Here is a 23,707-nt window from a genome sequence, read left to right as displayed (position 1 = left end):
CTGTTGGATCACCTTTCTCTGGAATGAGTATAAATATGGACCTCTTCCAGTCAGTTGGCCATGTAGCTGTCTTCCAAATTTCCTGGCATAATTAAGTAAGCACCTCCAGTGCTGCAATCTGTTTGTTGAAACATCTCAATAGGTATTCTGTCAATTCCTGAAGCCTTGTTTTTCGCCAATTCTTTTGGCACAGTTTGGACTTCTTCCTTCAATACCATTGTTCCTGATCATATGCTACCTCCTGAAATGGTTGAACGTCAACCAATTCTTTTTGGTACAGTGACCCTGTGTATTCTTTCCATCTTCTTTTGATGCTTCCTGCATCATTCAATATTTTGCCTACAGAATCTTTCAATATTGCAACTCAAGTCTTCAATTTTTTCTTCAGTTTTTTCAGCTGGAGAAATGCCAAGTATGTTCTTCACTTTTGGTTTTCTAACTACAAGTCTTTGGGCATTTCATTATACTGTTTTGTCTTCTGTAGCTACCCTTTGAAATCTTCTGTTCAGCTCTTTCACTTCATCATTTCTTCTACTTGCTTTAGCTTCTCTATGTGCTACGAGCAAGTTTCAGAATCTCTTCTGACATCCATTTTTGTCTTTTCTTCTTTCCTGTCTTCTTAATGACGTTTTGCTTTTTTCATTTATGATATTCTTGATGTCATTCCACAACTCATCTGGTCTTCAGTCAGTGGTGTTCAATGCATTAAATCTATTCTTGAGATGGTCTCTAAATTCAGGTAGGATATACTCAAGGTTGTACACTGGCATTCCATTACTAGACCCTATTATTATTATTGCTAGACTGTTATTAGTTCTAAATTTCCCTGTCAGTTCTTGGATATAAAATCTCTACCTCCTAATTTATTCAAATGGTGTATCTACTGTGAGGATGAAAGAAGTGGCACCCACAACAGGGCTCAGTCATCTTTGGAAGAAAGGGAAACATGCAGGGCATGGAAAGTAAAAAAGTAGTACGTGTACATGCCTGCGGTGTAGTAAATTACCTGGTATGGCTTTTCCAGCCCTAAGTCTTTGTAAACTCTGTGGCAGAATTTACTGTGAGAAACTGAGTAGCTCCTGATTGTTAAAGTTATCCACTTGGGGTATTTCTGTTGGAAGCAACACCAAGTAATTTTCTAGGAAGTTCTCTTTCTCTCAAGTGTATAGAATTCTGATGTTGGGATTGGTTACTTTGCCACTCTGCCAGGCTCAAAAGGAACCCTCCTAGAGGCAGAAGAAATCTCTCACTGCTGGCTGAGAGACGTGAGAGACATTCATTGCTGAAACACTGAGAGATGCACTGCTGGAACAGAGACTGACAGAGACTGTTGGCTGAGACATGGTGGCCTGAGAGAAACTGAGTGTGTTCCTGAACTTGAATTGTAACCTGTTGCTTCCCTAATAAACCCCATAATCTGTGAGTTCTACGTGGCCACTGCAGCAAATTATTGAACCCAGCAGAGAGGTGTTGGGTGCTGTGGGAGGAATGGCTGGTGCCAGGATTGGTGAAAGGGCTGGAGGGAGGCAGCATATCTGGCCTCGCAGGAGTAGGCCTTGGGCTACTGATGGTGATTCTCTCTTCCTCTTATGGGGTTAGAGGAGGTCAGAATATATGGCCTCCCTGCCTCTTTGACAACGCCATAAAGTTTAAACAGGTAAACAATGAAGTGAAAATCTCCCTTCCACTTAAGTCAGTCAAAGCAGCCAGTTACTTTTAATAGACTTACCAGTTAATTATAGGGGCAGGGGGATTCCATAATTTAGGTGAAATACAAAACAGATCAATTTGACTTTATGTGCAAATATCTGACGCTTTCAAGTAAAGAGTCACCTTCAAATCCTCTTTATCATATTGTTCAACACCCTTCCAAAATAACCACTAACTTCAAAACACAGTTTAAAGAGAAAGACAGACCACATACAGCACAAGGAGACTAGTACCTAGAGTTTGGTCCTTGTGTAAGTTCCAACCAGCAGCATGTTAGTTAACAGGTTTGGTTTGGTTCTTCGTGCCTGTGCATCATGACAGTGGCTGATGAATAGGATGTGGGAGGGGTGTGAATGAAAATAAAACTCATGAGGAAATGAAGATGACTCAAGCAGTTCCAGAAGCTGTGACAAGCTAGGACAGAAGTCTATCATAAGGGAGCTACTTGGGGTCAGGTCCCCATCATTTGTGCCCCCACTTTACCCTCCCAGTCTGGGATGATTTGTGGTTAATGCACAAAGTGACAAAGGCAGCACAAAAATCCACTTCCTCTGTTTCCAGTACAATGCACTGGTTCTCAATCCTGGCTTCACATCAGAACTGCCTAGGAAGCTTTAGAAAAAGTACTAATTTTCCAAACTAAGTAAACCAGAATGCCTGGGGATGGAGGCCCAGACGTTGGTATTTGTTTTGAACTTCCCCTAGGAGTCTCTATGAGCAGCCAGAATTGAGAACCAGGGATACAGGGCAGTGGCTCTCAAATATGAGTGTGCATCAGAATCATCCAGAGAGTTTGCTAAAACCTATCACTGGGCCGTTAGAGGTTCTCACATTCAGAAGGTCTGGGATAGAGACTGAGAATCTGCATTTCTAGCAAGTTTCCAGGTGATACTGATGCTTCTGGTCTGGGGACCACACTTTGAGAACCTCTTACACAGGGGAAATGATGTGACTTAAGAGTTAGAGAGATATGGATTCAAACTTCAGCTTTGCCATCATCTAAAAGTATGACCTTGAGTGACTGACTGACTTTCTCCGAGTCTCGGTTTCCTTATTGGCAATGTTCCTATGAGGATTATTATACTGCAGGCAAAGCAAAGAGTACAAGCCCCAGGCATATCCAAAAGTTTAGTACATGGCAGGGCTCTCCCCTTCCACTGGACAAATACAAGACCAGTAGAGTCTGCTAGGCCCACCAACAATGCTCTGTCTGCCAAAGGCCAGGCCCCCAGCTATGCCTCCCAGGCTTACCTGCTGTGATGGAAAGACTTCAGCTTTGGCTGCAACAGCACAAACAGCACCACAAGGAGGAGAATAAGTGCCACAGAGCTGGCAGTGGATGCCACTATGGACAGTGTGGGAACTCCAAGTGACGTGTGAGCATCTTTGTCTATGGAAACAAACCATCATCAGAAGCATTTTCTATCCAGACACATGAAACACGAGCCCCACAGACCTTGTCAAATGCCCCTTTCATGGTACCATGCAGAGACATCCTATAGCCCAGGCTATTTCAGGAATAACAGCACAGAGCAGCCGATGTACTTACGGTGCTTCTGGAAAGGGACCACTTCCCTATTCTTTTTCCTGAATATAAAATTCCCTTTACTTCTAGCCTTTGATCTCACTTTCATAATACACTTATGGTCCTGTCCTCAGGAGCAGGCTGATAAACCTGAAACATTTAGATGGGCACACTGCTCCATCATCTTAAGTTCCACCCACGTTTCTTGCCATGTGGCAGGAAAATCTACAAGAACTGGGCTATAATGACCCCCTGAGCTTCAGTTGTAAATTATAGACTGATTTTCACTCAAGGCCTTTTCTGGGGGTGTTACAGGCTCTGGTAGTGAAGCCTGAGTGTGGAGTACAAAGACAGCTGCACAACACACCTTCCTGCAGGCAGCTGGGTTTTCCTATCATGAAAGACAGGAGGAGGAAGGAGGGGAAGAGGTCTCTGTCCAGCTAAATGTAGCTCCATAATAAAACAGTCCATTTCCATTCAAGGAAAAATAAAATAAAAGACACACTAGAGAAGGTGCTGGTATCTGCTCATTGTGTTACAAGAACCTGGTCAAAGATCACCACCACTAGGCTAGGCAAACAAGAGATCCTGAAAATCAAAGGGACTTTATATAACAGGGCAGATACTTCAGTAAAGCCACTGAGCTGCCAGGCAATTCAGCTGAATTCAAGGAGGCATGCATCAGTAACCCCAAATTTCTTTCACAAAGACAAAGAATCTCAAAGGAAGGCAGGATGCAGGCCACCAAACAGGCTATATCACTCCACAAGCAAAGGGAGCTTTAGAGGAAGCGTATGCCACTTCCCATGAGTTAAAAGAAAGCAGAACCCCTGTAGCATCTCTCTCCCATCTGCCAGACTGACCCTCATTGAGATGGCAGCTAATCTCCATGGCTGGTTTCCACTCGCCATTCTTACACGTCAGGTATTTGTAATCACCCTTCAACATGTAGCCTTCAGCACACAGGTACTCGATGACACTGCCTGCTGTCAAGGGGTCTCTGCAGGGCCGGGGGTGGCAGACGTAGCCACCATTCTCTGGCTCCGGGGGCCGGGGGCACACTGCAAAGACAAGGAGAGAGTGGTGGTACACTGGTGAGGTTGTCTGGTGACATGGAGGGAGTTAGCTCTAAAGGCCTCAACTGGAAACACGAGATGAGCAAAGAGCCATTCCCTTGGGAAGGCTCTTGGCCAAACCCTGGAGATTCCGGTTGCCACCAACAGAGGGAAGTTTGCTTGCTGGCAACAGGGGAAGTTCGGCTGCCTGCACCATTTCCCCTTTTCCTCACACTGTGCCTTAAGAGAACTGCATCCATAATGTGCAATAGACCCTGACAATGTCTTGAACCTACAGAGATCTAGAAATAATATGGTTTTAATAAAATCTCTACAAACACATCATGAACTGCAATGAAAGGTAGTAAAATACTGTTAACCTGTGAGGGGGAAATGTTAGCCTCTTTTGCAATATCAATGCCAGAAAGGGATTCAATAGTATAATAAAAACATGTGTTCTCAGCCTCACAGGGGATTTTGGATGTACTCCTTGGGAGGTTCCCACACCCTCTGTACATCTTCCACTCACTGACTAGTAATTGGCATCACTCTACCCACAGTGAACCCCATACTTTTCGTTCAGGTAGGACTGGCTAGGTTTAAAAGCACTTTCAGCTACACCATTATTCCCCTGTGAAGACAGGACACTGAGGCCCAACAAAAGTTAAGGTGCAGTAAATGGCAGACCTGAGACCAGAGTCAAGTCTGACTCAAAAACCTATGTACTTTCCACCAGAAGATGCTGTGTCTGTTCCACAAGCTGAGCGCTTTAAGAGGGATATAAGGGTCAAAGTTACCTCCCCTTGAAACAGGCTGTTAGGGAGGTGGGGGCAGGGTGCCTAAATGTGGTGGAGATCCTGGCCTGGTTAAGTTGCAATGATGAGAAGTCAGAGGAGCTACAAAGACTGAGCAGCCCTAGGGAGGAGAAGGGTGGTCCCACAGCCTGCCCTTCTGACCACGGTCAGACACTGCAGAACTGAAGCCCCCAGGCACCAGTCTGTTGGGTGTGCCCAGCCCAAAAAGGAAGCACATGGTAGGGGCACGAAGGGACCATTGTTTGTGAGACTGAGCAGGGGGAGAAGAAATGCCGGCAGGATGGCCAGGCACTCACAAATTTCAACTTTCCAAAAGCCTTCCTACTACAAGGAAAGATCAAAAGTTTTCCAAAGGAAACCTGATTTTGCTGACAAATACCCTGTTGCAGCTCTGTCCCCATCCTAAACATCACAAAACATCTCCATCAGAATAAGAACTGTCGTTTCCTTTTTTCACTTCCTCTAACAGGCCTGGAGTGACTGGGAGTCATACCACCGTATCTGTGACTGCCCAACATAAGGTGTCTCCCATTCATAAAACTGAGTGCACGCTCATGCAGATGGACGCTGAAATGTACAGCCTTGTGCACCAAATACCACTTCCTTTCTTGTTACAAATAAAGCAAGCTGACTGCCAGCCAGGCTGAGGAGGATACCAAGACCAAAGAGACATAATGGCCTCCTGCCCTCAAGCTGCTTATACATGAGATGGGGAAAAAAGACTCCATTGGCAGGGGGTGGGGTGGTGGTGGAGGTGGTGGTGATGGTGGTGGTGGTGGTGGAGGAGGAGGATATGCTGAAAAAACAAAGCTGGAGTAGGTGCCACAGGGATCCAGAGAAGTCTGAGAAGCTTCTCTGAGACCAGTACATGGACCTAAAGAAGGCCCCTCCGAGGACACACCTTCTCTTGACACTGCCCAGTCTTGCCCAATGTCTAGAACAGGAGAGAGACAGATGCCAACACTCCTTTTGGTGACCCTTTAAACTGTGACCAAATAATTAAAAAAGCTGGACAGCAAGGTGTCTGATGAAACCTCAGAAAGCCACTTCACCCTTTCACTTTCAGGACAGTAAGACCACCACAGACCCCTCTGACTTATTCCCTGGATCCCCTTGGACCATGTTTAATTGGCTCATTTCCTCCACAGAGTGAATGCTGAGCACCGCAGGCCACATATGGGCCCACTAAGCTGGGAAAGCTGGTCACAGAGGAAGAGCAGGTGGTTTGCAAGTCAGTGCATGCTTTGTTGGGGTTTTCTGCCCATAAAACCCACATCTGCTCGGAGTCTTTGCGAGGAACCCTGGAGGTCATCTAGCACTCATTTTTATAGGCGAAAAAGTGAGGTCAAGGGAAAAATGTCTTACAATTCAATTTAATTTCAAATTAACTAATACTTACTGGAGGAGCTCTGGTAGCATAGTGCCTAAGGCATTTGACTGCTAACCAGAAGGTTGGCGGTTCAAACCCACCAGCCACTCCTCGGAAGGAAGGTTGGGCAATCTACTTCCGTAGTGATACTGCCTCAGCAACCCAAGGAGGGGTCACTATGAGTCGGGGCCGACTCAACGGCACATAACAATAATACTTATTGGTTACTGTGCTGAACTCTGGAAAAGCATAAAAAGGTAAGTACCTGGAGCCAAACAGGGATATGACAAATAAGCACATCATTTAAAAAAATACTATTCTGTATGGCTTCTGGGTTTTGTGTCTTGTTTAAGGACACTTTCCCTACTCTGACATTATAAACATACTCTGGTATTTTCTTCTAATGTTTTATGGATTGAGATTTTGTTATTTAAATTATATATATAGTATGTTGTTTTTGTTGTTGTTATGTGCCCTCGAGTTGGACCCAACTCATAGCGACCCCTCCCTGGGTTTCCGAGGCAGTATCACTATGTAAGTAGATTGCCCCATCTTCCTTCCGAGGAGTGGCTTGTGGGTTTGAACCGCCAGCCTTCTGGTTAACAGTCAAATGCCTTAGGCACTATGCTACCAGAGCTCCCTATATATAGTACAGGAAATATATATACATGGTATAAAATTCAAAAAGTAAGAAGGGCAGAAATAAAAAGTAAACCCCTCTCCTGTCTTCTACTCAGTTCCTTCTCTCAAAGGTACCGCACAAGTTCCTTCAGTATTTTTCTAGAGATACTCCACACACAGATTTATTCTAATTCATGTCAAAGAGTCTGATTAGTGGCACGAAAGAGGAAGCTCAAAGCTAGCATGATCACATCTTGTGTGGCAGAGATGAGGAAAGGCTCCGTAGAGGAAGTAGCATTTCAGATGGAGCTTTATTCAAGGGAGGTGGTAGTTTGAAGCAGATGAACTGAAACAGGAAAGCATAGTGTAAGCCCAGGGAAAGTCAAGTAGCTCAGGTTAGCTAGGTTGCAATAATAAAATGGAGAAAAGGTGGCTTTAAAAAAAAAAAAAAAAAAGTGAAGACAAGAAACCAGTTTGTATACATACACACAATGGAATACTATGCAACATTAAAGAATAATACAGAATCTGCAAAACACTGCATAACGTGGATGAACTTGGAGGACATTATGCTGAGTGAAATTAGTCAATCACAGGATGACAAATGTTTTATTAGTCCATTATTGTAAAAAACCAAGGAAAGGTTTACATATGGAAGGAAATTTTCTTTGTTGGTTACTAGGCGTGGGAGGGAAGGGGAGGGAACACTGCTAGACAGGTAGAGACAACTATTGATTTTGGTGAAGGGAAGGGCAACGTACCAAATGTAAGTGCTCAACACGGTAGCACTGAAGAAGAGGAAGACATAGAGAGGTACACGGGAGGTACAGACAACAAAGATGAACCCTTTTGCACATACAGTACTGCCTTGTCAGCGATGGCAAACACTGATCTGCACGGGTGGACAGATGAGTAGACAGGCTGAATAATTAGGTATGTCTATGAAGTGGGGAGTGTGCCCATGACCATGTATAGGGTTGGCAGACAATGCTTCTACAAGTGTATTTGTATGTTCTCTGAGAATTCCTGGCAGCTCTGGTGGTGTATTGCCTAAGGCATTTGACTGCTAACCAGAAGGCTGGTGGTTCAAACCCACCAGCCACTCCTTGGAAGGAAGTTTGGGCAATTTACTTCCATAGTGATACCATCTCGGAAATCCAAGGAGGGGTCACTATAGCTGGATTCGACTAGATGGCAGTGAGTTTGGTTTTTTGGAGTAAGAATTCCCAGGTATATAGTGAAGTCAGAGATGACTCGACGGCACCTAACAACAACAGTAGAGCTGACAAGGGACAAGGCTGTAGTCACTTCTTAGCCACAGCCTGCTACTCAGGAAGAGTTAATAGTTAGACCTGTGGGCTTGGGACCATGGTCGCAGGGGACATCAAGCTTAACTGGCATAACATACCACACAAAAACATTGTTCCACATCCATCTTTGGTGAGTAGCAAATGGGATCTTAATACCTTGCAAGCGGCCATCTAGATGCAACAATGGGTCTCTCCTCATCCAGAGCAAAGAAGAATGAAGAAAACCAAAGTTACATGGAAACAATTAGTCCAAGTGACTGGTACACCATTCAATCCTCAGCCTATACAACTATGAGACCAGAAGAACTAGATGGTGCCTAGCTACCACTGTTAACCACTCGGAAGCAGGGTGGGAGAACAATGCGGAACAAAACTCAAGAGCATTTGAAAAAAAGGGACCAAGTTTGCTGGTCTGATAGAGCCTGGTGGAACCCCTGAGACTATGGCCCCTCACTTATCTTCAGGTCTGGAATTGAACCCACTCCTGTGGCTTCCAGCCAAACAAAAGTCAGGCACATGAGCTGAACATCTATATTAGGTAGACATACTCCTTAGAGAGATCAATCATAGGACAATAGAAGGGCTGTGTATACACAGGGAGACAGCTTGGGGGGGCAGAAGTGCATGAGAGAGAAGGACACAGAGAAGAGGTGGCTATGGGGAGGAAGTGGAAGGAGAGCTGTTGTATTGTGGGAGATTGCAGTCAATGTCATGAGACAAAGTATACGTGAACTACTGTGTGGAAAGTGAATGTGCTCCGTAAACTTTCACCCAAATAATGATTAAATAAATAAATAAACACATACATAATTGCAAAGTGCATTTGAGTTGTCATAGAAAATCAAGCAGGTATACAAAGTACTCAGACAAATTGGATTTGAATCCAAAAAAAGACTGAGCAGTTAAGGAAAGACTCACTTGAAGATACTGAAATTAAGAACACAAACAACAGACCCAATTGAACCAAAATTAGGAGATGTATCCCTATGTATCCTGACTTTCAAAGTGCCAACATAGCCTGCAGTCTGAATTAGAAATATTTGGAAATAGATGTTGTGACACATTAAAAAAAAAGAAAAAAGAAAGCATTTTGTAGAGGGTCTTGAATGCAACAAGAGGATTTTTATACAATATTCAAAGGAAAGGGGGAGCCACTGACAGTTCTTGAGAAGGGTAACATCACAAGAAGATCTGAATTTGATATAAGATGGACTGGAGTTGGAGAGACTCCTTGGATTACATGAAGAGTAGAGCAACCCTAGTATGGTAAAATAAATTTAGTACAAAAAAATTCTTTTATGTTTATCTAAGAAGGTCTCACAAAGGAAAAGTGAAATGGAATATGTCAGGGTCAGCATTGCTAAGAGGCTCCCCCAGTTCCAGGCAAGGTCCAAAAAAAAAAAAAGAAAAGCAAGGTCATTTTATGACCCTGAGAACACAAGAGAAAAATATGGCACTCTTGTCCAGACAAAGAGCAGGGTGACAAGGTCCTGGCAGAGGGCAAGTGTTGGGGGGTGGGGGGTGGACAATCCCCTGTCAGTGCTGCCTGGGGTTCACAAGAAAGGGAGGACCATCAAGGAAGAGCAAAACCACCAGGCAAATCCATCATCAACCTGTGGCTCCCAGAAGCTACAGTTCTGGGTGAGAAGCTGCCTTAATCTGTAAATCAGGTCTCTCTCTCTCTCTCTCTCTCTCTCTCTCACACACACACACACACACACACACACAGGTCCATAGAGGAAGTTTCAAACTCTGACCATAACTCCAAGAAGATAATGAACTCATTTGATTTGGCAATGGTGCATTATTTTAAAAAGAGAGGGAGAAAGCCAGAAGATAGAAATTTTACAGGGAAAAATCAATGATTCCTCAGTTTCCTCTGCTCTCTCTCCATTATCTCCCACACCACTTAGCCTCCCCAGAACACAGGAAGCGGAGTGCCTGGCGCAACAGGAGGCATTCCGTGAATGTCCATTTCCAACCAGCTGGTGAGGATTCAGATGGAGGAGAAGCAAAATGATCTGGCTGACACTTCTGCCTCAGAAAACCTCGGCCTAAAACCCTGAGTGGAAGCCAAACAACAACCTTCAGTCAGCTCTTCTAAATGAATGTGCTTTGCTTTTGCAATTTCGGGGACCAAACTTTCAGCAGGAAGAGGTGAACTGAAACAAACTTTTATAAAACTCTATAACCAACAAGTTGAAATAAGCTCTAGGAAACGCCCTGGGGCCAAAGTACTCAGTTGAACAAACTGAACAAATACTTGAGTCCCTTCAACAAGGTATGGAGAGTAGAGAGTATAAAGACCTGAGATATGCTTGGGAACCTCAAAGGGATTAGGGATGAGTAGGACACGTAGACATATAATAAATATCTAGTACATTAAGTGCTTGGCTGCTAACCAAAAGGTTGGCAGTTCAAACCCACCTAGCGGCTCCTTGGGAGAAAGACCTGGCGATCTGTTCCTGTAAAGATTGTTGTTGTCAGGTGGGGTGGAGTTGATTTCAACTCACAGTGTCTGTATATGACAGAGTAGAACTGCCCTTTAGAATTTTCTAGGCTAGAAAGATCACCAGATCACCAGATCTTTCTCTCCAGGACAGAAAAGGTTCCCTCAAACGAAACAAACTCTGCAGTTGTAATCACCAGGAATACAGTTGAGGCAACACTGTATATTTCTCTATTTTTTTTAAAAAAATATTTTATTGTACTTAAGGTGTTAAGCACAATAACACTTAAAGCACAATATAAATATTTTTATAAATATAAAATAACACATTTTTCACAATATACCATCGTTCTCAGTTATTCCATTCTGGTTATACCATTTACAGGACTCTTTCCCCACCCCCTTACCTTCTCATCTTTGTTTTAGTATAATTTTTGACCATTTGGCCTCTTATACATGATTTTTTAAAAGGAGCTCATTACTCATGGGTGATATTCTTTATTTTATCAGCCAATCTGCTATTCAGCTAATCCCTATCTGGTTTTCAGGCTTTGCTATTGTAGTGCCTAAGGCATGTGACTGCTAACCAGAGGCTGGAGGTTCAAACCCACCAAGCCACTCCTCAGAAGGAAGGTTGGGTAATCTACTTCCGTGGTGATACTACCTCAGAAAACCCAAGGAGGGGGTGCTATGAGTTGGATCCAACTTGACGGCAGTGAGTTTGGTTTTGTTTTTGGATTTGGTTTTGACACTGTCAAACAATGAGAGCAGGGCCTCTCTACCCAAGAGTGTCCATGACAGTCAACATGACAGGACCATACCTCAGAAAGCTTACAGTGAGAGAGGACACAAGTTGGAGCCATGAAAAACAGGGTGTAGAACCACACCATGGGGTGTGAAATATGTTAAAAAGCCGATGTGGAAAGAAGATAGGTATTTAGCACTGGAAGTCCATTAAGGTTGTTTAGATAAGCACTATTTACAGTGTCTGCTCTAAAAACCCTTTCTTGATCTATGAAGGTCCTATTTCTACTTTTAGCCCTCAGGGGTCTGTTAGGAACAGAGAGAGAGAAAAGAAAAAGAAGGTGAATACAGAATAGGGCAGATTCCTGCCTCAGGCTTTCAGTGGGACCAGGCAATCAGGCTGGAGCTCAACTGGTCAAGAGCTACTTAAGAGCTGCTTCTATCCATGGCTCTCCCTGGCTTTCTGCCTTCCTGACCCCCCACTCAAATAGTCAAAAGTCTGAAATAGGCTGCAGTGAGAAGAAAAGAGGCCATTTCTCATGCCATTTGCAACCTTCCTCTCCTATGAGACAAACCTTCCCAGCAGTCAGACAGGAAGCCCATTGTCCAGCCAGGATCCCTTTTCTCATGAGAACTTCCCACACCCTGGGAAGGGCAGGCCTGTGGTAGCTGATGCCTTTCTCAGAGAGTGGCGCTGGAGCTGGGACTGGAGAACCCACCCATAACTTAGGCTGTCCACCTGGCTCCACTGCCACTTTCTTAAGAAAGACCTTGGCCCAAGCCCTGCTCAGGGAGATCAGTCACTCAGAAGTCTGGCCTCAGCACCCACCCATCTTGTTTCAGACCCCATCCCTCTCTCCACCTCCCAAGAGGGGACAAAACAGCCAGCAGACTCAGAGCCAGCATTTTCTTTACTGCACTGCCTCACATGTGAAGACTTACCACCTGCAGGCAGGCAACAAAATTCTTAGTCATTCATAAAGGAGGAATGCTCTCTCTTCCCCCTGGAAATCCTGACCTGAAACCACTTGCCCTAAGCTAGAAGCTCTCTCATCTTTCTGTTCAAGACTTGGTCCAAGGTTACCTACTCCAGGAAATCCTCCCTGATCTTGCCAGAGAGAATTAAGCAGCATGGGGTAGTGCTTACTATCATGTGCCTATAATCAGGCTGCCTGATTTGTGTACAGAGCTCTGGTGGCACAGTGGTTAAAGTATTCAGCTGCTAACCAAAAGGTCGGTGGTTTGAACCCACTAGCTGCTCTACAGGTGAAAGATGAGGCAGTCCACTTCTGTAAAGATTTAGAGCCTTAGAAACCCTATGGGACAGTTCTACTCTGTCCTATAGGGTGGCTGTGAGATGGAACTGACTCGACAGCAGTGGGGTAGTTTTGGTTTGTGTACTTACTGCTCATGGGGCTAGAATTAAACAGCCTGGTTTGTATACTGCTGCAAACCACTATTTGGTCTTTAGCAGATATTCCTATTCCTCAATTTCTTCTTTCATAAAATGGGGGTAGTAAAGGTATCTTCCTCACAGGATTGCTAAACGGATTACTCATGATTATGCAGGCAAAGTACCTGGTACTGGGTCTGGCACACACCAAGTGCTCATTAAGCAGTAGTTTTACTATTTCTCCTCTGCTCCTATGACATCTTCTTTATTCCTTTCTATAAAGTAGCACCATTATCACTGTGTCACTCTGATTACTTTCTCACAGGTCAGTCCTTCACCCATTTCCATATTAGCTCTTCCCTCCTCCTCCCCCCACCAAGCAGGAACCTGTGCCTGGCACAGAATCTGTCAGACAACAGTTGTTTAGTTAAACTGAGTTGACCTGCAAAACATTTCAAGGCAATGCCACAATGGTTTCTGATTTGAGCTAAGTCAGGAACACATAACAGTAAAGAGAATCCTTCTCCATGGTAGATCTCAGATTCTCTAAGCTGGTATAACCATGAAAATATCCTCACCCCTAACAGATTCAGGGTATGTGAGGGTAGAACATAGTCTCTACCAGACTATGTTCATCAGACAGATGAAATGAAGGTTTGACTCAGAGGCACACCCTGCAACCCTGTCAACTGCTGTAGCTCTTCCACGCCTTACTCCTTAACAGCCAATACCCAGCTTCATGAGGGTTTGAAAGGACTACAAAAACTTCAAACCTGAAAGTGTCTTGCATCATGCTTGGCACATATCAGGCACTGATAAATTTTACTTATTTTCACTTAGCAAACTAAATCCTTATCTCTGGATTTTGGAATGGGACAGGGCAAGGACTTTGGCAAAGAAAAAAGAAAGTACTGTTTCAAAAATTTTGGGGTACCTAGAGAGGAGAAGGCACAGAGCAGAGAGAGGATGTACACTTGGGGAGATCTTTCTTTGTGCTCCCCTCACTCCAGGCTCAGTAATAAGCCAGCCCCTTTCCCACTTCCCTTCTCAGTGCAACATCCTAGGCTGCTCTTTGCTGACAAATGGCCTCCATATGGCTTGTCACCCTTTCACCTCTTCTTGTTCTCACAGTTCAGGGATACCAGGGGAATATAGGCTGCCAGCTGGGACTGGGCCCCCCACTTCCCTTCCAACTGTTATAACTGCTTAAAAGGGGGTGAACAGAAGAACCACTCCCCTTCATCCTGCTGCTTCAGGCCTGGGATGCTCAGTGCCCTAAGTCCCCTACCTCCACTTGACCATGCAGTGAACCACAGAGCAGAGCCCACAGTCATCCTCTACCCCCACTCCCAGAATGGTGGGATGACAGCACAGCTAGGGAGCTAGGCTATTCCATATGTATTAAAGGAATATTACTATATTCCTCTTGAGAGTGGTACTTAAAGGACCAAGGGGTAGTTAAGTGTTAAGAGACAGCAGATGATGTTTTTTCCTCATCTTCTTCACCCCATCATCTCCCCAAGCTACACAGTGTATTGTTTCCCTCCTTCTAATAATTCACTACCTCTGCAGCAGGCTGGTCCTATCAAGGCAGGCCTCAGTCAGCTGCTTAACACTATTCAATCTTAGAAGGGTAATTAATGAGTGGGTGATAATTAACTTAGGAGTCTGGCTTAGAGTGTTAAACAGAGTTGGACTCTTGGGTACAAAGGTCAGAGTTGTGGTTTTCTTTCCAATTCTACCACCTAAAGTAACTGAATGAATTCCAGTCTAGTGCCAGTAACACACAGTAGACCTTTAAGGAACAGTGGGCAAATTTAATGATCTATGTTGTCCAACAGGGTACAAGTGAGGAAGAGAATTAACATTTATTGCCTGGCACTACAGTGAGTTCTTTAAAGTCATTATCCTATTTCATTCTCACCCCCTTTGAGGAAGGTGGTGCAACACCCTATTTGTTCAAATGAAGAAACTGAGACTCTGAAAAAGTTAGTAAGTGGCCTGAGGTAACACAGCCATTAAGTGTTGGAGTCTGGATTCAAATTCAGGTTTGCTTCTTCTCCCTGTTATAGGGAGGCTCCTTCATTACAGACGCCACGGGGAAAATTTACCCAAAGAGTTACAAAGTACAGCGTGGGGGTAGGGGAGTACATCTGGAAAAAAGATGAATTCCTGTTTGGAGAAGAATGTGGACTGGTGAGTTTACCTGTGCCCAGAGGACTTGGCTCATATCTCAAGTGGGGCCGCATTTTTCCAGAAGGGTGGGGGAGAGAGAGGCAAGAGCACTTATTCCACCAATCTCTAAGCACTACAATGGAACTATTTAAGAACCACAGAATGTATGGGGACATTTTCAGCTGAGAACCCAAGTCTTCAAGAGGAAGACTGAAAGAAGATTGTCACTAAATGCAGAATGGGGCTGTAACCTCGAATTAGATAGCGGGCCACCTTTCTGCCAGCTGCCCAGAACACACAGGGCCACTGGGGCAGCTCTGCCAATGCCCAAAATAAACAGCCTTTGCCATCTACCACCAAACAGGGGGTCAGGCAGCGTTTTGATTCTCTCAGGTGCTCAACAGGCCACCACAGCTCACAGACTTAAACAAATGCAATGAAAGAAGACAATCCATAAACCTTCATTATGGGTCGTAGCAGAATCAGCTGAGGCAATGGCCTAAAACCAGCAAGCCACCACAGGTCTTTGAAAAACCAAAGAAAACCAGTCGCTGTTGCGTCAGCACAGAAGTGTGCTCTACAGGGTTTTCAATGACTGCTTTTCAGAAGTAGGTCACCAGGCTTTTCCTTCAAGGCACTTCTGGGTAGACTCAAAACCCCAACCTTTCAATTAGCAGTTGAGCATATTAAACATTTGCACCACCCAGGGATTCCCTTGGGGAAAAAAATATTTAGTAATTGAGGGGTAAAGGTCTGAATGATCTTTTCTAAAAAAGAGATGGGACTGGGTCCTCCTGTGACAAACAAGGCTAATTAAACTAGACCTCCTATTTAAGGCATGTCCTCAAGTAAGACCTGTACATTCTGTGGAGGCTTCTGTTGGGCCTGGCCCTACCACAAGAGAGGGGCTAGGAAACATTAAAAGGGATAAAGAAAGTTTCTTTTTTGCAGGGGGAAGAGTTGAGGGGAAGGCAGCTACCAGTGCCATGGGTCTTGGCTTGATCACCTCTGAACCAACAAGTATAAGGACTGCCGTAATGAACGTGCATGGGTAGATGGAGTCAACAGTTAAAAAGTCCACTGATCTGGATATTCTTCCTCCTCAGTCCTGTGGGGGGTACAGTTCCCTTCTTTAACCAGTGAACCACCTTCTCTCACAGGACCACCACAGGAAAAGCAGCTTGTCACGCCTTCTTGGTTTCCTCTGCACCTCCTAGAAGGGACCTTATCACCATGTGCCATCTGCCCAGCATGTCTTTTACTCTTCCCTACTTTGGGGTCTTTCTAACGTCCTGGGCCATATGGAGACATAGGGATGAATGTTGGGGTTACTTGCCACAGAGCACTCCTAACAGATTCCTTTCCTGCTCCCCAGCCAGCAGAGAAGACAGGAGAGAGTGCCTCGCCTCCTGTGTGTCCCTTCACATGGTGCTCCCTCAAGAAGCAATGCTTAAATCTCCATAAAAACCTTTAAAAATGAAAGGAAACCATTCAAATCTGCTGTGAGGTCCAGCACAGGGCACCTGGCCCTCAAGGTGCTTTTCCACATGTCTGGGACTTGCCTCCCTTTGATTTTAGCCTGTTTATTTATCAGTCTGGCTCCAGTACACTGCTGGGACTCCTTGACCATTATATAGAGTAGCTTCAAAATACAGATGTAGTGAAACCTGGGCGTGGACCAGACACTGGTGGGGAGGTCAAAATCAGGAACAGAGTCTCAACCATGTTTCATTTGTTAGGCTACAGCACATGTGATTGCCACCTGCCATGGCCTCTCTTGGTCTTTGGACCCGTGACTTTTTTATTTTTTAAATTTTTATTGTGATTTGGGTGAAAATTTACCCAGCAAATTCATTTTCCATACAGCAGTTCATACATATTTTGTCTCATGACATTGACTGTAACTCCCCACAATGTAATAGCTCTCTTCCTACTTCCTCCCCAAACTCTTCCCCTGTCCTTCCCCTCCCAGGTATTCCCACCTCCTAAGCTGTCTCCCTGTGCAAACACTACCCTTCTGTTCTCCCATGACTGATCACTCCAAGGAGTGTTACCTACCTGATATAAACGTTTACCCTATGTGACTGTCTATTGTTTCGCTGCAAACCACAGCAATGAGTTCAATTCCAGACCCAAAGAGTGGCTAGGGGCCACAGTCTCAGGGGTCTCACCAGGCTCTATCAGACTCGCAAATCTGGTCTCTTTTTTTAATGATTTTGAGTTTTGTTCCACATTGTTCTCCCACTCTATTCAGGATCTCCTTCATAGATCCCCCTCAGAGTGATTAACAGTGGTATAGACCCCTGACTCTTGCAAGCCACTTCTGACTGACCAAAACATGAAGAAGTTGCCTGGTGCAGCCTCACTCACACAGCATGTCAATAAATAATTACGCCCAAATGGCATATCAGGGAGTAGAAAAGACTCTTTAATCTCTTGTCTTCCAAACAGTGGATTTAATAATGATCACCCAGAAGAGAATTAAAAAGTTTTGATACTTATTCTTTCTGTATTTCAGTTTTTAACAGGAATTCATTCATTAATTAAGCAAGTATCTACTAAGTGCTAGGTTCTAGACTTGGTGCTAAAATTCAAGAACAAATAACACATATTTCTGTCCTTGAAGAGACTGCAGCCTCTTTGAGAATACAGAAAGATAAGGAGCCCCAAAGGACTGTAATATTAGTAATATGTACTCTGTTTATCTCCTAGCATACATGTAAGGATTACATTTATCTACTCATTCTTTCAACAAGCATTTACTAAGTACCAAAGCACTGTGGCGGGCAATTGGGGGTTCAAGGGTGGGGATATGAAAAAAGACTCGGTAGGAGCTTATTGTCCAAAAAAAAAAAAAAAAAAACCCAAACTCACCGCCATCGAGTTGGATCCGACTCACAGTGACCCCTCCCTCCTTGGGTTTCTGAGGCAGTGTCCCTATGGAAGTAGATTGCCCAACCTTCCTTCCAAGGAACGGCTGGTAGGTTTGAACCACCAGCCTTCGGGTTAGCAGTCAAATGCCTTAAGCACTATGCCACCATAATATACACATTAGAAATCAATATGGGTTCCAGCAGGTTCTGAAGAAGGATTAATCCAATGGCCGAAGAAATCAGAAATGGAAGAAATGGTATTACAGCTCAGACTTCAGGGGAAAGTAGGGATTGTGACTGGAATAAAGGAGGAAAGCAGGAAGAGCACTGTAGAGGGAGAAAAGAGCTTGAACAAGGTCAGAGGAGCAAGAAGAGGGAGTGTGTGTGAGGGAAGCAGCAAATGTTTCCAAGTTTAGCAGGAGATAGCTGGAGATTTCGAAAATCAAGCTGGTGTCAGGAGAGAACCAAACCCATTGTCATCAAGTCAACTCCAACTCACAGTAACCCTGTGAGGATAGAGTACAACTGCCCCACAGGTTTCCAAGGCTATAAATCTTTATAGAAGCATCTTTCTCCTACAGCATAGGTGGTAAGTTCAAACCGCCAACCTTTTGGTTAGTAGCTAAGCACTTAACCATTGTGCAATACCAGGCAGGGCCCCAAATGCAAGGCTACAAAAAAAAAAAAAAAAATCAAAACCACTGTCATTAAGTCGATTCCGACTCATAGCCCACATTGGGTTTCTGAGGCAGTAAATCTTTACAGAAGTAGATTGCCCATTCTTCCTTCCACAGACTGCCTAGTGGATTTGAACCACCAACTTTCTGGTTAGCAGTCAGATGCCTTAGGCACTGTGCTACCAGAGCTCCTTAAAAAAATGCAAGGGTAAGGAATGTGAAATCTTGGGTTCCTCGTCCTTAAAATGAAATTATTAAGAATGCTTCCAGTCCTAAAATGTAAAGCCATGTTATTCATTACAAAACTCAACATTAGCTGGAGGCTGTGTAGTAGTAACCCAGCTGAAGAAGACAGCTACATAAATCCGCCTCCTATTCTGGAAACTATTTTCCAATGGAGCAGGTGTGCTGGTGCCCTGGAGAAGGGAAAGGGGAAGGACAGAGGGAAAAACCATGCGAGTTTTCCAGTGTAGATTCATCATGCTTTTCAAGTGTGTCAAAGTGCAAGGGGACCGGAGAGGATTGGAGAGGCTGAAGCAGAGAAAAGGAATACAAAGGTATCTTGTGGCCAATTTCCTTCCCAGGATTCTCTCACATGGCAGCAGATGGCCTATCCCTGGAGGGCTGGATCCCACAAAGCAGCTGCTCTCAGGTCCAGGTTCTAACAGTTGGGGTCACAGGACCTCTTTGCAGAAGCTGAATGCCAGGAATCAATGGAGCACATTGTGCCTGCATGCATGAGCTCTTATATCCAGGCTCATGACCTATGCCTGCGTGGAACAGAGGACTGGGAAAAGTAACACTATGCACTTTGAAAAGTTGCACCTAGCAAACTAATGGTAAGATATCAAATTATAAAATTCAATTTTACTTAAACTGCCTTGACTTTGCTGGGAAACTATTGAGATGCTAATTATTTGGGAGATAAAAGACTTGCCCAACAGAAGGTCAAGGAGGCTGGTGAAGGCACAGAGGGGAGAGTCACAGTATCAAGAATGCCTCTGGTCCTCCTCTTCTTCCTGCCCAAGGCACAGTCTGGTTATACCAACCAAAAAAAAAGGCTAGATGTTTTGTGCACTAGAAAAAGGGATAAAAATCCACAAAATGTTATGTGTGTACACAGAGGAGTATAACTGTATGATTACATAATTAGGCACATTAAAGTATTTATGCTGCTGAGAGTAAAAGCCCCTACTCAAAGCATTCCACTAAAGTTGAAAGGGGAAAAAAGAAAACAGAAAATAAAGCATCTAATTGCAATCTTCCACAATCCCCAGCTGGTGCCACAGCTGAATTCTCTTAATTAACATGTTGTAACAGCAAATATGAAAGACACTGTATGCTTATCAACTCCATGCCCTGGCCAACCAGGCATGGGAGAAGCCCACAGTACCGCTGTAATTAGGGAGACTTTTCTCTTTTCTATTATAATGGTACCCTGATGTGAGATGCTGGTTATTTTTCCTTAAACACTTTATTGTTTCAAGAACACATATAAAACAACTCTATACCCACAGAGTTAAGGACTAAGACTAAAGAATATGAAAAATTTCACAGTCTAGCTGCTAATTTCCTTTTCAGTGGCTGTTTTTTTCTTAACTCCCCAAACTTGGGACTCACCCATGTTAGAGTAGGTTGGTAATGTTTGAATAGCCTCACCTATTAAATAAAAGCCCACCTGACAGCTTAAAATCACAGGTTAGGTGAATCTAAAAGGAATAAAGATAACATAAATTGCCATATAAATAAATATAACACAGGGAGAAAAGCATTAATGCATCAGAGACTAGGTCAAAATGTAACGTATTCCAGACAGCAGACGCTTGCAGTTCTGGAAGGGCCTTTTACATTGAGAACAAGGGGTTTTATTTCCCCATGACTCTCAGCCACACCAAAACCTGGTTACAGGTAGTCCCTTCACTTCCCTTTAAAGATCCCCCAACATTAAATCTATTAAGATCTATTATTGTTATTTATCTATTTTAAGATCTCAGAAAGTAAAAAATAAAATGCCTAATTATACCCTGCCTTTTAGATACAATCTTGGACAATGTAATTTAGGCCAAATACATTATTCTTTAACTGCGTGTATTTTTCCCTCTTAAAACACACACATAATACCACTCTCTACTCATAAAGTTAAGGACTAAGGCTGAAGAAAATGAAAGGTTCACGACTGAGAAGGGCTGCTGACTTACGGTCAACAAATGTTCAACTGACATTAATTAGATTCCCAGCTTTTGGTACCCTGACTAAAATCTTTTTCTCAATTATGTTAATTTTAGAAGGCCTACCCTTCTTATAACTACTATCAACAATGTCATTTGTCCTGTTTTCAACTTATCCTTACAAAATAAAGGTCCAAATCCACTAACTCAAGTTACTGCTCCAGCATGCCCAGCTGTACAGCTGGGGCTGGTGACGCTGCTCAACACGTGGCACTGGCTGGCAGGCACCCACACCTTACGAGCGCGCCAAATTCATTACACAAAGGTGATTAGGGGGTTGATTTATAATGTACCAGAGTACAGGTTGTTCCTAAGATAAGTATTTAAAAGTTAACTGCTCCGTGTTGCCTCAGAACCACTTCATCAGGTACCAAATTTGGATTCCTTGCCCACTTACTCCCTTAACCCCAAAGCCTCAGAATCATTTTGGTGAACTCTGAGAAAATATAGTCTTAGGTAGGTCCATATATAAATGAGGAATGTGAAGGACTTGATGGCCCTCAGCAACATACACACACTTGCATTTTACAAAGAGATCAGGACTGTATCCAGAGCTCAGAGGGTTGCACTGGGAAGTCAAGCTCATCAACACCTGCCATAAGCCTGTTACTCAGAACAGCTCATCCTGGGATTTCCTCGGCCTCTATGCCTTGTTGATGGAAAAGGCTTGTCAAATATGCAATGAGGCCCTTAAGAGTTCACAGGTGCTGCCAGCCAGACCTTGCTATGGAATATCATTAGCAGCACAGTAGTTCCTTCCCCAACTAGGCCAATGGGAAACAAAACTCAGTGTGCCTCAGAGTCCAGACAAATAAGGAACTTCCTCAAGGGCTAGTCCACTTGTTAACTGCAATCTTCCCCTGTGAAACCAAATAAAACCACCCACCTCAAGCCAATAGGGAGGATGCAGAGCAGCTGACTATGAACTCTGAGACAGCATTCGCCACCAACTTGTCCCTGAGTCCCCTCAATCTTCCCATCTACCCTCACCTTTCAGAGCGATGGAGAAAAACACAGAAAGATCACTGGGCCTTCCACAAACATGGGCAGAGCCATTGAAAACCAACCACTGTTTTGGAGGCCACCTGTTAATTCTTAACTTTAACCACGACAAAGTGATGACTCAGAACAGTTTACTGACCAGCAAAGCAAAGGAGAATATATAGGGACTTGTAGCTTTCAAGAAAAGGGAAAGGTGGTGTTGAATTTTAAAGGCAGTACTCACCCAGTGTGGGAGAAAGATGTGGCAGTTTGCTCCCATAAAGATTTACAGCCTTGGAAACCCTATGGGGCAATTCTACTCTGTCCTGTAAGGTTGCTATGAGATGGAATCGACTTGACAGCAATGGGCTTTTGGGTTACCCACCCAGAAAAGAGCTCTGGTGGTGCTGTGGCTAAGCATCCACAGGAGAAAGATGTGGCAATCTGCTCCTATAAACATTACAGTCTGGGAAACCCTATGGGACAGTCTTACTGTGTCCTTTAGGGTCACTGAATTGGGAATTCTGCTGGCGTTTCAAACCCCCTAGCCACTCCTCAGAAGGAAGATTGGGCAATCTACTTCTGTAGTGTTACTGCCTTGGAAACCCAAGGAGAGGTTGCTGTGAGTTGGATCCAACTCAACAGCATTGAGTTTGGTTTTGGTTTTTGGAGTTGGAATTGACTTAATGGCAATGGGTTTGATTAGTTTTATCCATGAAGTGGTGCTGTGGAAGAAAGGTCTGATGTTCCGTGTCCATAAAGAAAACCCTAGGGAGTAGCACTCCTTTATAACACAGGGGTAGCTATGAGTGAGAATCGAGGGCAACAGGTTTTTTGGTTTTGGTTTTTAACCTGAGGTAAAAGGTGTTCACTTAAGGCTCCAAGCTAAGAGATCACCCCCCTAGTACCTCTTCTGCCCCAAGACCCCCAAGCCCTCAGTGAGAGAGTCAAGGTGGCCTGCGTCCCAGCCTGGCAAGAGGCTGGACTGATCCCCAGAAAGGAACTGTTTCCTAGGGCTGCAGACAGGGCACTTCCACTGGCCTTGCTTTGGGTCTATGCCAGGGTGTTTGGGATGGGTGGGCTGTGAGGGACAGGTCCAGCCTAGGAATGGCAACTAGAATGGAAATGCTCACTCAATTTCTGTTAGAGAACTAGGCAGTTCCTCACTTGGCAACCATTTACTTTGCTCTCTTCTACTGGAAATTAACAGATCTTGTGATAAGCATAACACATTTATGCTTGTCTATTCCCACTGATATAAGCTCTGAACAAAAAATTATTTTCCCAATTTCCATTTTTCACCAGGAGCCACTTGCTAGATAGCTACTCTGTTAAGAAGAGCACTTTTGATGGGTCTTTGTTTTTACCTATAATCCAAAATTACTTATTTAAAAATTTTAAGGGGGTGCAAGGCACAGGGGAACACACAATACCCAACATAAGCAGGGGCTTAGGAAAACAGCACTCTTCTACTGCTGATTAGGCATGAAGTGACTGGTGCCAACTGGACCTGGGCAGTAATCTCTGACCTATCTCATTCTAAAATGACCAGCTAGAGGCCTGAGGTCTGTTATACATTATGCCTGGCCTCAGTGGGCCCACCAAAGGACATAACATCACTTTCATACCAAGCAGGACCTGGTCAAAGCTTGACTCAGGGTGGTGCCCAACAGCTGATCCTACCCAGCCAGCAACAACCTTGTTAGGGCTTCAGCTGCTAGCCCTGCCAGGGAGCTTCAGAGGGTGCAAAAACGGCAAGGAGGCCACATGTTCCGACCTCCT

General features: G+C 44.2%; 1 protein-coding gene across 1 annotated transcript in view; it reads right to left on the bottom strand.

Moving 5' to 3' along the window:
• SUSD6 (sushi domain containing 6) overlaps positions 1-23,707 on the bottom strand; it is a 68,399-nt gene that overhangs the window by 6,532 nt on the left and 38,160 nt on the right. Inside the window, exons 2-3 of the mRNA XM_007942326.1 lie at positions 4,099-4,296; positions 2,962-3,100 (exon numbers count right to left, since the gene is read on the bottom strand). Coding sequence (XP_007940517.1) covers positions 2,962-3,100; positions 4,099-4,296 — 337 coding nt within the window. The remainder of the gene's footprint in view (positions 1-2,961; positions 3,101-4,098; positions 4,297-23,707) is intronic.

The sequence above is a fragment of the Orycteropus afer genome, unplaced genomic scaffold (genome assembly GCF_000298275.1).
Source record: "Orycteropus afer afer isolate SDZICR_OR568_19922 unplaced genomic scaffold, OryAfe1.0 scaffold00088, whole genome shotgun sequence".
Lineage (NCBI taxonomy): Eukaryota > Metazoa > Chordata > Mammalia > Tubulidentata > Orycteropodidae > Orycteropus > Orycteropus afer.
Note: the sequence above shows the minus strand (reverse complement) of the source record. Positions and strands in the feature narration are given on the sequence as shown.